The sequence below is a fragment of the Musca autumnalis genome, unplaced genomic scaffold, assembly GCF_047663935.1.
Source record: "Musca autumnalis isolate F117 unplaced genomic scaffold, ASM4766393v1 scaffold_5, whole genome shotgun sequence".
Classification (NCBI taxonomy): domain Eukaryota; kingdom Metazoa; phylum Arthropoda; class Insecta; order Diptera; family Muscidae; genus Musca; species Musca autumnalis.
The window spans coordinates 210,285,360-210,297,731 of record NW_027412088.1 but is presented as its reverse complement, the minus strand read 5'-3'; the positions used below and the strand labels follow the sequence as shown (position 1 = coordinate 210,297,731).

At 36.3% G+C, this 12,372-nt stretch overlaps 2 protein-coding genes across 2 annotated transcripts in view; one reads left to right on the top strand and one right to left on the bottom strand.

Annotated features, from left to right (window-relative positions):
- The window catches only part of pcs (SH3 domain-binding protein parcas), a 549,277-nt gene that overhangs the window by 175,535 nt on the left and 361,370 nt on the right, over positions 1 to 12,372 (top strand). The window lies entirely within an intron of this gene.
- ptc (protein patched) overlaps positions 1 to 12,372 on the bottom strand; it is a 28,361-nt gene that overhangs the window by 2,516 nt on the left and 13,473 nt on the right. Inside the window, exons 2-3 of the mRNA XM_073989745.1 lie at positions 2,015 to 2,568; positions 4 to 1,930 (exon numbers count right to left, since the gene is read on the bottom strand). Of these exons, the coding sequence (XP_073845846.1) occupies positions 4 to 1,930; positions 2,015 to 2,568 (2,481 nt within the window). The remainder of the gene's footprint in view (positions 1 to 3; positions 1,931 to 2,014; positions 2,569 to 12,372) is intronic.

Genomic DNA, 12,372 nt, shown 5'->3' with positions numbered 1-12,372 from the left:
CACCTGAGAAGCACCATAAGCAAACACATCGTTTGTCGCCCAAGCTGATAGGTAATTGTAGAATGCTTTGGGATTAATAATCCCCTCATTGTCTACCAAACGATGTTGTAGCACCAATGCCTTGTCGACTGGATTGTCCACATGGCCTGTTTGTACCAATAGTTTGTAGGCCAGAATCGCGTCACTGGTAGCATTGGAATGCCATCCCTCCTGGTTGATGCAACCATCCTTGAATTCACGATCAAAAATTCTTTGCAAGTTTATCAACCAATCTCGGAAGAGAGACAACCAAAAATCAGGCAAGCCGCCATTATCATTTTTAATGACATGTGGCACACGTACGAATGCTTCATGGTATTCATGTAGGAGACGTTGATTGTTTGGATACTCAAAGTTTCCCTGAGTAACGGCGTACATGCTGTAGAAGCCAAACATTGACGTCTGGGCATTAAGGAATTTGTACTCATTGGTTTCCTTGGGAACCAAATCTATTAAATCCAAGCCGTCTTGTAGTTTTGTCGCCGCATACAAACTAAAGATGACCGTGCCCAAGAACGATGTGATGACAATGAACTTAATCCAGCTTTTCATAAGGAATGGCGTGTAATACTTCACGGCAAATTTTGCCAGCGAAAACGATGGCAAGCTCTTCTCTGCTGAGCATGATAACAGGGCTTCCTCCTGCCTAGTGGTGTTAGGGGGTGTGGCCGCTCGGACATTTTTACATGGTTTATTTTGTATGGTTGCAGGATCCCTCACATTAGTCCGTGTGTTCTTTAAGGGATTATTGTGGATCTGCTGAAAGTGATTAGCAGGTTGTTCTTTCCATATCGGAAAACAACAACAGGAAATATCTGCTCTACCGGCTGTTCGCCTTCTTAGATCTAAGGATATCATTGCTGGAAATACCAATAAAGCTGCAGCCAAATTAAAACACATAACAATAGCTGCTTGGAGACAAAAAACTTTCAAAGCTGGCACCGGAATGAATGCCGCTGCAAAAAAAGCTCCAGTAGTCGAACAGGCACTAAACAGTATGCTCGGGCCCACTTTCTTTAAAATATATTTTGTTTGTTCCTTGCGATTGCTCTCAGCATATGCCGCCGTTAGCATAAAAATGTGATCGACGCCAAGTCCCAAAGCTAGAAACGGTACAACTTGAGTGCTTGCTGCATTGAACACAATTCCCAATATGGCACATAAGCCTAATCCGGCAGCTGTCGAAAAGCCTATCAGTAAGACACCAGCTACACCGACACTGGACTGGCCCTTTACTGGATCGCGCCAACGAATAAGGGTGCAGAAGGCATAGCTAACCGTAGCAATAACTCCAATTAGAATACTTAATGGTTTCGGGTTTGAGAATTTCTCCAAAATGTCGTCTAAAGTGGCCGAAGAGAACACATACACATTGTACTTCTTAGACATGCCCGGGCTGGCCATTATATTCTCAACTTCCTTGGAAAAGTTTCTTTGCCAAGCATTTAGAACCTCTGCGGCCTTTTCGGGTGTCCAGCTGATGTGATGAACTTTGTAGTTTTCATTCCAGAAGTCGAACATTTCTTTCTCTGTCATCAGCTGCACCACTGTCTGAATACCCTTTGCACGTTTTAAGTGACCACTGCGATTGCGTTGTACACCGCCCACAATTAACTCCTCGGGCCAATGCATATATTTGGCAGCGAAACCGTAACAGCCTCCAGACAATATACCACCCACGTCCAAAGGGAAATCGCTGTTCTTGTTGGGAGCAGTTTCTGGACACTGAGGGTTTTTTGGATCAAGACAAGGTTTTTCCGTGTAGCCTGAAGTAATTGCCGCTCGTTTCATGTACTGTTCAATAGAGTCAAAATCGCTCATTTGTTTCTTCATGGATTGCATCAGTTTCGAGGGATTAAGGGTACTCCAAGTAATGCGTTTATCTATGCCCCTGCAAATATGATTTATAAAATCACCGTTATTGTTACTAAGCCGGTAGAATTTAAGAAGATTAAAAATAAAAAATACTACTTACGGTATTTGAACAGGAAAGTCCGGTCCCAGCAATTGACTTCCCTCCCAGAAGCAGTCGAGTGGCGTTATTATGGAACATGGAATAAAGTGTTTTAAAATCTGTTCTATATAATATGGCCCCTCAAAACTCGGCGTTGTTGGTGAATTGCACATATCTCTAAGACTCCACTCTGTGTCGAACATGTGTACCTTCACGGCGGTTGCCCTCTTCAGAACCTCCAGATGCGTCAGCAGTGCTTGCGGATGCAGAACCGACGCATTCGGATCGTGACCCGTTTGTATAAGTAACTGGTGCGTTGAACTTTCCGATTCTCCTATGGTTTTTTGTGTGTAAGCCAGTTCGGTCTCGAGTCGTCCACCCTCTTGTATCCACAGCTGATGGACTTTAGAATGGATTTGTACACTTTTGAGGCCAACGCAGAATGTGCTTAATACTAGAATTGCCACAAATATAACTTTGCCGGCATGTTTTTGCACAGAACTGCCCAGAGATTCAAAGTGTGATTGAAATACTGAACGTAGGTAAATTGAGGTACGATTGCCGCGGGCTTTACCCTGTAATAAAAATAATACACATTAAAATTAAAATTGTCTCTCGATATTGGGGAAAGAGGCCTATTAAAATAAAAGGAACGCTAAATTAAACATTACAAAACGAGATGAAAAACATTTTCAAAAAAGGGGGTTATTCTGAACGAAATTTTTTGTCTTTCCGCAGTTTCAACTTAAGGGTGAAAAAACTCAGGCGAATTTTCGTTCAGAATTACCTCACAAAAATGGCACATTTGTCATATCATTGTTATTTTTGAAAGTAGGTTAGAAATGGGACATGGAGGAAGCCCACAATATCATACGATGATCGTATAGTGTAGAGCGGCTGAAATGGACCAGAATTTTCCAATCCAAAAGACTGCGAATTTAAAATCAATAACATGATTACAGAAAAGAACTTTTCTATCATTATGATAAATAATTTACAGGTACATTCCTTCACGGGTATTCCACAGTCATATACAGTTAGGCAACTAAAGAATTGAAAAGGCAACCAAAATGGTAAAAAAATCCATATTGATTGTTCACTTATGGCAACAAATTACAGTTATTCAACTACTAAATTATTGCAAACGACAAATTTATAAAAATTTAGAACTAAATAATTTCAAAATGAATGAACATGCACAATTTCCCGCGATATAAAATCTATTCCGTCCGAGAAATCCCTGAAATTACCTCTCTTAAGCTGAGAACGGTGTACAACATCATATACCGCGCCGAGACAGAAGGAAGGTTCAAGCTGAAGGCGTCACCTGGCAGACCAAAAACAGTGACTCCATGATTTGAAAGAAGAATAACTAAAGAAATCAACGATAGACGCCGAACCAGCCTAAGAAAATTTGCTCTTCCAGTTGAAAACGATTTTGAAGTAAGTGTGTCACATGAAAAAGACAGAAAAGTGCTACACAACAACAAGTATTCATCACGAATGACTAGTAAAAAAGCCATTGCTCTCCCAGCAAAATATAGAGAAGCGCTTCAGATTTGCTACAGAAAATATTTCACGTCACGGGATGACGTTATATATTCTGATGAAACGAAAATTATGTTGTACTTTCACGATGAACCCCAAAAATTATGGCGAAAACCTCTCAAAGGCCTGTAAAACAAAAAAATCTATACATATAGGAAAGTTAGGAAAACTGTCAGTTGGGGTATGAGGTTGCATATCAAGTAGAGGCGTTAGTAACATCCGGATTTTGGATGTTTCAAAAAATGATTTAACCAACAGCGTCAAGAAAATTGCTTTTGTTGATCCTGACAATTCAAACACAGTGAAATATAAATAATACCAAGAAATCTTATTTATGTAGGACTTGGTTGTTATACAACTGCAACAAAGTCATTGACAAAGTCTTAATATTAACCCCCCCATCGACAATTCATGGGTTCACTTGAAGAAAACGGTCGGGAATAGGTCGCCCACTAACAGGAGGAACTAAAAAAAATGCATTAAAGAAGAATTGCAAAAAATACCATTGAATATGATATTCCGAAACTTATTTATTCAATTCCGGGACATGAGAAATATTAGAAGACTGATTAGATTACTGATTGGTAGACATCGGATTTTGCATATTTGCATATTTTTCAATATTGAAGATACGAAGATTCTGATTGCACCAAAATTCGTTTCAAAGAAATCTAAATTCAATGGCAGGGTCATATTTCGTATTTATTTTGCATATTTGCATATTTTGCATATGCACAAAATATGCAAAAAAATATGCAAAATATGCAAAAAATATGCAAAATATGCAAAAGATATGCAAAATATGCAAAAAAATATGCAAAATATGCAAAAAATATGCAAAATATGCAAAAAATATGCAGAATATGCAAAAAATATGCAAAATATGCAAACATATTTTGGCCGAAAATCGTCATAAAATTCGTAAAATTGTCATTTAAAGTTGGAAAAACCATCAAAAAGTACATAACAGTGTTCTAAAATAAGACTGTTGACCGTATAACGTCGATTTTTTCAGCAGATTAATTTGTTATTGAGACCATTTACGACAGTGTGGTGTAGGGTATAAAAATATGGTATCGTAATACCATTTTTTTTTTTATTAAACTATGTAAAAATATAAAATTTGATAAAATATCAAACGTTTTATGTAAAATTCAATATTTTCTTTTTTGTAGCATCTTAATTTAATTTGTATTATTGGGCTGGTTTTAACTCAAAGGACCAAATCGATATCGGAGTTTTTAGCCAGGGAGCCGCCTAAATGTTTTAGTATTGTTACATTTTAAGATTGCCAAAGTTTGAGCACAATTCAAATATGTTAACACGTGGTACTGGGGCCTCAAAGTTATGAAAATCTATTTTTTTTTGCTATTTGGCGACTTCGACGGCCCATATATGTGGAACGGTTAAAGCTACTTGCCCGTATTACGCATTTAATTAAAAGCTATTCTGTTCTTAACATTTCTTGCTGAACAACAAAGTACGTAAGTGTTACTGAATTCGAGAAAATAAACCCAATGTCCGGAAAAAAGCCTTAGGGCAAAAATGGAGTCTATTAAAAAAAACAACTTTTTTCTTCCTATATTATCAAATTTTTGCGAATGAAAACGAATATATTTTACTTTATTTGAAAATGTTGCCAATTAGGGCGAAGATCTATTTTAATATTAATTTAAATTAATTTCTCGTTGGAGTCGAGCTTAATGACCGATGATGTTTGCAAGTGAAAAAGGAAAGCCGAAGATTCGAACCACCCAACCACCATTATGTGACATGTTTCGCCTTTTGTAGAGACTCATCCGTGGAATCGCATCGCTATCCATCAAGCATTTCCTTTTTCAAATTCAATTTTGTTTTTACAAAGATGGACATTTGTACATTCATTGTATGGCTTCAATGACAAACGCTTACATTTTGTTCATACATATTATAATTTACTTATGCCCGTAATTTCAACGTCGCGTTTGGTAATTTCTACATGCCATTTACCGAGGCGTGTAAATTTTGAAATAATATTGTTGATTTTTCATTCATGATTTCGCAAAATTATTGCCACTTAGAAGTGTTTTACATTTTTTAACACATTGGCAACGTGTAAGTAACACGGCCGTTTTTGATCCGGTAACGTTACGTTATGCGTTGAAATTATAAAATGTTGCTTACACGGGAGATATGTATCTGTGAACTCATAGATAACTACGCGTTGAAATTACGGGCATTAAGGGATGTGGTTTTGGAGCCATCTGGGTACAGATGACAACTTGGTGATGAACTCGACTCCTTGCTATGTCGCTCACAATTTTCAAGTTTTTTACCATCCTTTACCCCTCCTGGTAATTGATGTTCTGTGGTCAAATTGCAGGATCTTTTTCAAGAAATTCGGAGTTAAAGTTTAATCTCTTGAACAACAATTAAGTCTCACTTGTAATTATGCCTGGTAAACCTTTTTCTAGGAATTTCGGCAGTTGATTGTTGTAAGTTTGGATCGATTATTTCTGGAGAAATTTCTATCTTTGCTTTGTTAAGATTTTTGTCGCCGTTTGGATCTTTACGGTGTTTTGCACTATCAGATCAAACAATGCCAGACCAATAAGTTCAGGACTAAGGTACCACATATGATTTATCATTTTGTTATTTCCTTTATCTGATATTTGTTTGTGAATGCCTTTCGTATTAAGTAAATCTTCAATGCGGTTTAGGTCTTGTTTTGGGCCTAGAAATATTTCTGAATATCGTTTTCACTATTTTTTGTATTAAACTCAATCTCTTGTCTCTATTTCTTTTTAACCTATTGATAATGTTTACCCAATATATCCTATATTATATCTATATAAGCATTATCTTGTTCATTATACGTTTTGTAAAATCAATAACCCAAACTCTCACTTATAACACTCAGTTGTTGTAGTGTGGGATACCAAATAAATAAAATAGAAAAAACATTCTGGGGGCGTCCAGTCTCGAACGATTTAAACGCAAGGTGCTTCTAAGGCCTCTTGTTCTTGGGAAGTGGGCTGGGCAGTAGTTTTAAAACACTCTTGCCTTCTTGGAATTTGGATTTGTCAATCGCAGACTATTCTTATAAAAATCGCTTGAATATGTTTGTTTGATGTCCGGATGTGCTTTAAAACTTGCAGTCAAAAAATCCCTCTCAACAATTTTCTAACAAGTTTGTACGGTGGTACAAAAGCTCTCGACCTAATATCTGCTCAAGCTGGTGAGACCCCATTTTTCTAGGCATTTATACACTGCTAGTTCTTATTTCTCCCATGAGCTACTGTCAGTTTCAGGAACGCCTAGGAGTTGTTTTTTACCCCCATGTGATACCAGAACAGCAACCCATTTTTTCTTCTCTGTTTTGAGAATATTTTGTAATAGTTTTCCACTCCAGTGCACACAAATAGCCTCGTTCCTTGAAGCTGTTGAGTTTATTTTTCACGGTTTATTCTCCGCTGTTCACGGATAAAGCTTCTAGAGATCTTATATTTGTAGGGATCCTCTGTTATAGCTTCTACTGTAGCCATAATGATACTAGTAACTTTCCTATACACCTTACAGGGGTCCAGCACCAATGACAATTGCATAGTTACGATTTTCTTGAAGCCACGCTTGACTGTTTTCGGGACAAATGGTTCTTCAATTCAAATTTCTTCAGAAATATTCGATCCAAACTTCCAAAAGAGCAACTGCCGAAAATCCTAGAAAAAGGTTTGCATAATTCTTGTTGTTCAAGAGACTAAACATTAACTCCGAATTTCCATGAGGTGCAAAGGATGGTAAACAACTTGAAAGTTGCAAACTACATAGCAGAGCGTTCTTCAAGTAGTCAGCTGTACCCAGAAAGCTCCAAAACCACATGATGTCTGACTCTCGAATAAATTTAATTTAGAACAAAATGTAAAACACATTTGTTTTCATTCCAAAATTGATAATAGTCTCCATTTTCGCACAAAGGCTTACGTAGTCACGTTTTTCGGGACATTGGCTTTATTATCTCGATTTTCATAACGTCGAGGCCCCAGTGACACATGCTAACATATTCCAATTGTGCTCAAACTTTGACAGTCTTAAAATCTGGCCAAACTAAAAACTTGATGCGTTTGCCGCCTTAAAAAATCCGATATCGACTTGTTCCCTTGGAACAATAACCAGCCCAACGCTACAAATTATAACAAAGAAAATATTGAATTTTACATAGAACGTTTGATATTTTATCAAATTTTATATTTTTGCATAGTTCAATAATAAAACAATTGTATTACAATACCATACTTTTATACCCTACACCACACTGTAGTAAGAGGTCTCGATAACACAATAATCTGCTAAAAAATCAACGTTAAACGGCCAACTATCTTAATTTAGAATACTTTGAAGATTTTTGACGATTTTTCTAACATTAATCGACAATTTTACGACTTTTGTGACGATTTTCGGCCAAAAACTGTTTGCATATTTTGCATATTTTTTGCATATTCTGCATATTTTTTTTTGCATATTTTGCATATTTTTTGCATATTTTGCATATTTTTTTGCATATTTTGCATATTTTTTGCATATTTTGCATATTTTTTTGCATATTTTGCATATTTTTTGGCATATTTTTTGCATATTTTTTGCATATATTTTGCATATTTTTTGCATATTTTTTGCATGTTTTTGATATGACCCCAAATATCGAAAAATTGACCCTTAAAACGCCTAGATGCAAAATTTGAGTCCAATCGGATGAGAAATAAAAAACATGCAAAAATCCGATGTCTACTGATTGGATTAGACTGATTGGATTATGTCGTTATAAGCGATTTCGATGTATATGTGTTTCGGACAGTATTTGTGTATTTGTACATAACTTTTTTTCTACCAGACTAATGGCCTGTTTCAGTAAGACGGTTCATTTGTTCGTTCGAACTACTACCAAACTCCTGTTGTAGAAAATGTTTGTTTGATTAACGGCAAAAATGAATCAAATACTTTTCAAAAAACAGAACTTTGGTAGTAGTTCGAACGAACGAACAAATGGCCATAAAGCAGAACTAATGTATGGGAAATAATTGTCTGTTTGTAGATTGCAGTTCTTAGTTAACACAAAGACATTGCCAATTCGTAATTAAGTCATTAAAAAGGTCCTTTAATGGAAACATCAACAAACTGGAAGTGAAGACGTTAACAACTTTGATCAGTAATGCGATAACGGATCCTCACTTCTGTAACACAGGTAGTAGTTATACGGAATTCGATTATTCCCTTTTTTTGAAATTTACATCGTGCTGGGTTGCTAAGGTGGCCATTTTTGATGGATGTGCGATTTCTTAAAAATCACCACGGGGGAGTTTTAGACGTTGGCTCTTTGTGACTGGAATTGTTCGTCGTCAGTTAATGCCAACAGAGTGTGGGTGTGCGCCGGATTAGTGGTGCCTGTTGATTGTTCTACGAACCTCTGAATGTAATGGTACACTCTACTCATTTCATCGTTTTTAACGACATGTTAACACCTTTATGACACTTCTGTGACTATTTATCTTTCCGTACAAACGAAACAAGTTCCTAGAAATAATAACAGGACTCCTGCGAGTATATGTGTTTGTTAGTGTATGTGTGTGTGTCCTTGATGACGTGCCGTTAGGAATGAAGATGCAGCAAACAAACTCCTAGACATAGTTCCTGTGTGAATGGGTTTTTGAAGGACAATTCCTAATAATACCTTTATGCAAAACAGCGGCATTTAATCCGAAGTAGGATTTAATATACATATGTATGTATATAACAGTGTATGCACACATACATACATATCTGTGTAAGTAATTTTTGACAAATTAACATGAAAATAAAATAAACATGTGTTGTGGCAATACTGATTTTGCCGAAAAATTACAAGTTATTTTACTGCATTTATGAACGTGATGAGTTGTCTTTAAAAAGACATACTGTATTTAAGAACGCCACAGATACACTATGTAAATATTGAAGACATTTTTCACTCACCTTTCTACGTTATCGTCTATATTGTAAGTAGTCTTGCAAGAATCGTCCTGGTCCACACTAAAGCGATTTCAATAAAATAAGTTCATGAAATTAGGCGTTCTTAGATCGAATTTCATACTAAAGTAATTTCATGAAATTGCTGTAGTGAGGGATTCGATCTAAGAACGCCTAATTTCTCGAAATGGTTTAATGAAATTCACTCTAGTATGGACCGGGACTAACTATACGTGTTTAAACATTTCTCTCAATTGTGTTGTACAATTTGTAAGAGAGAATTTTTATATTTTGAATAAAATAAATGTTGACATGGATACTCGAACAAATGTGTGGTTATGACCCCTTCTAACTTCATTGGTAGTCTCATAATTGCAATTACCATCCATCCCCGTCCCTTCTCTTTATATTTGGGTATGTGGGCGATATAAAAACATACATATACATACACATATGTATACACTTACAGTTTGTCATCTAATTGTTTTCATACATAAGCTAAACAGAATAATTGGAAATTAATGTTCTATTTTTTATTTATAAACTCAGTACAATCGATACTATAGACCTGAGCCTTGGCTACTTATTCTGGCAGATGTAACAACACATGGTCAGTTTCAAAGGAAAAGTCTTTGAAATGTAGTTGGGCCAGTTTGACGTTGGGGCTGAATACAGTAGATAAATGTATCGAGTTACAACGATTGCGTTCGCAAGGTCAAGTCATGGGATTGTATGATTAAAATCCAGCTGAAAAGGAAGCTTAAAGCGAGTTTAACCTATAATGTAGTAGAGGATGGAAGGACCAATGGAAGATAAAATGTATCTCGAAACATGTTACTCAAACTTGGAGATACATGCTGACTTTCGAAACATCATACAACTGCGTTGTTTCAGTTATTGATCGTGCATTGTAAAAGTATTTTAAAATGCACACCATTGCAAAATATCCGCAGGACTCCTTAAATTATAGTTTTTTATCTTATGCTTATTTTGAGAGCATTCTGTGTTTCAAAGCAACTGACGTTTCGTAAGTCAGCCACAGAGAACAACAATCTGCGGCAAAGTTTAATTGTGAAGTTTGTTTTTTTTTACTTTGCAAATATTCAATTGACGGACTGTATGTGCGTATTGGGAATACGAGATGCTAATAGCCAGGGGAATGACATTCTTTCTCACAATCGCTTAGGACACCCAAGAAGAAGTGTTCGTTCACATTGGGTTTTGGTGTTTCTTAACAGCAGACACATACACACATACATCCTCCATCGGTTCCATGGGTACACATGTTTGTAAATAAACATGTGCTTCACAACGCACTGAATACGCAAATATGTCCGAATATAGAAATCCTGCATGTGTGTATGTACTATGTCTGGGAGTACGCAAACGAGGAACGACAACAGCTGCTCATTTCTTCTTGGCATTTAGGCGAAGATGCGATGCTGATGATACGGGTCAGATTTTAGAGAACATATTTGAGGGTCACATATGTATGTAGTACGTTGGATGGATGATGTTTTTAACGAGTATACATCAATTAGAGAGTAATTTTTTCTCCACGACGATCTTAAAGATAATTTCCAGCAAAAATTAATAAGTTCTCAATGAAGAAACATCCGAAATAAATATAAATTTAGTGTTAACAGTTGTTAACAACAATTGTTAATACATAGGCATCGACTAACCAGACAGATCTATGGTATATGTATGTACATACTTTCTACACAGCACATACTATGTAGATGAATTAAAGGCTTAACTACCCTGTATGAAGCCTGGAGTCAAGTGTCATGTCATAACAATTTTCTAAATCCAAGACAATTGAATGTGGTGTCTCCTAATAACTGTATGCATAATACATTTAGACATTAATAGCAAAGCATATTTCTATTTTGGAAAATTCCGATCTCCGATCCGATTCAGATCACCCTTTACCAATGTACGGAAGTTTGATAAAGTTATTTCCCACATGTCTTGCAAAATCCATTGGCTCCGTCAAATCAAAAAATGTAATGACAGTTTTAATGGCGATAGGTACAATTCAATTATGTGTTCAATATTAAAACAGAATCATAGAACTATGCCGCACTTAGGGCAAGTCATTCGGTCTGCAACTATTCAGGTAGACACTAAAATCTTGTATGCTTTCCGTTATGGCCCAGGTAGGTAATGTCTTCATCCCCACACAGAAGGCGATTTTGGCCGACAGATTTGTCCATCTCAAAACAGAGTTGAGTGGTAATGAATGGTTGGTTGGCCACAACGGCTGCTATTAAGAAATGACCTGTATTTGTATTCTCTTTCCGGTATCTCGGAAAAAACTTACATATTTATTTATTGTGTATGTTTTTGAAGTTTTTTTCGGTACGTTTTATAATGACCGGTTATTTTGAAAGAACTGAAATACTCGCAACATCGCACGGTGTGGTCTTATTAATGTCTTTATTCCATTTTCTTTCCAATGCCATTGTTTTCTTCGAAATGTGTAGCAGCATCAATTTGTTTACTTGTGTAGAACCGAAATACATACATACATACATATGTGTAAGTTGTATGTTTGATGATCTGAGAGGGCACAGGAGTGCGGGGGGAACGTAGAGTGAGCCGAATGAAAGAGAGCCGAATTTATATATGTATGATGAATTTGTTTTTTTTTTAATTATCAACGGAAGCAGGAAATACAATATGTATGTATGTACGTGTCTCAAGAAGGCTAATATGAGGTACATATCTCACGGCACAATTAAAGGATATTCTCTTGAAAGAGACAAAAGAGTCGGCGTTTCTTTGATTTATCGTTATGTGGGCCAAAGTACATGAGAATGGCATGAAATATCCATTGTACATCACAT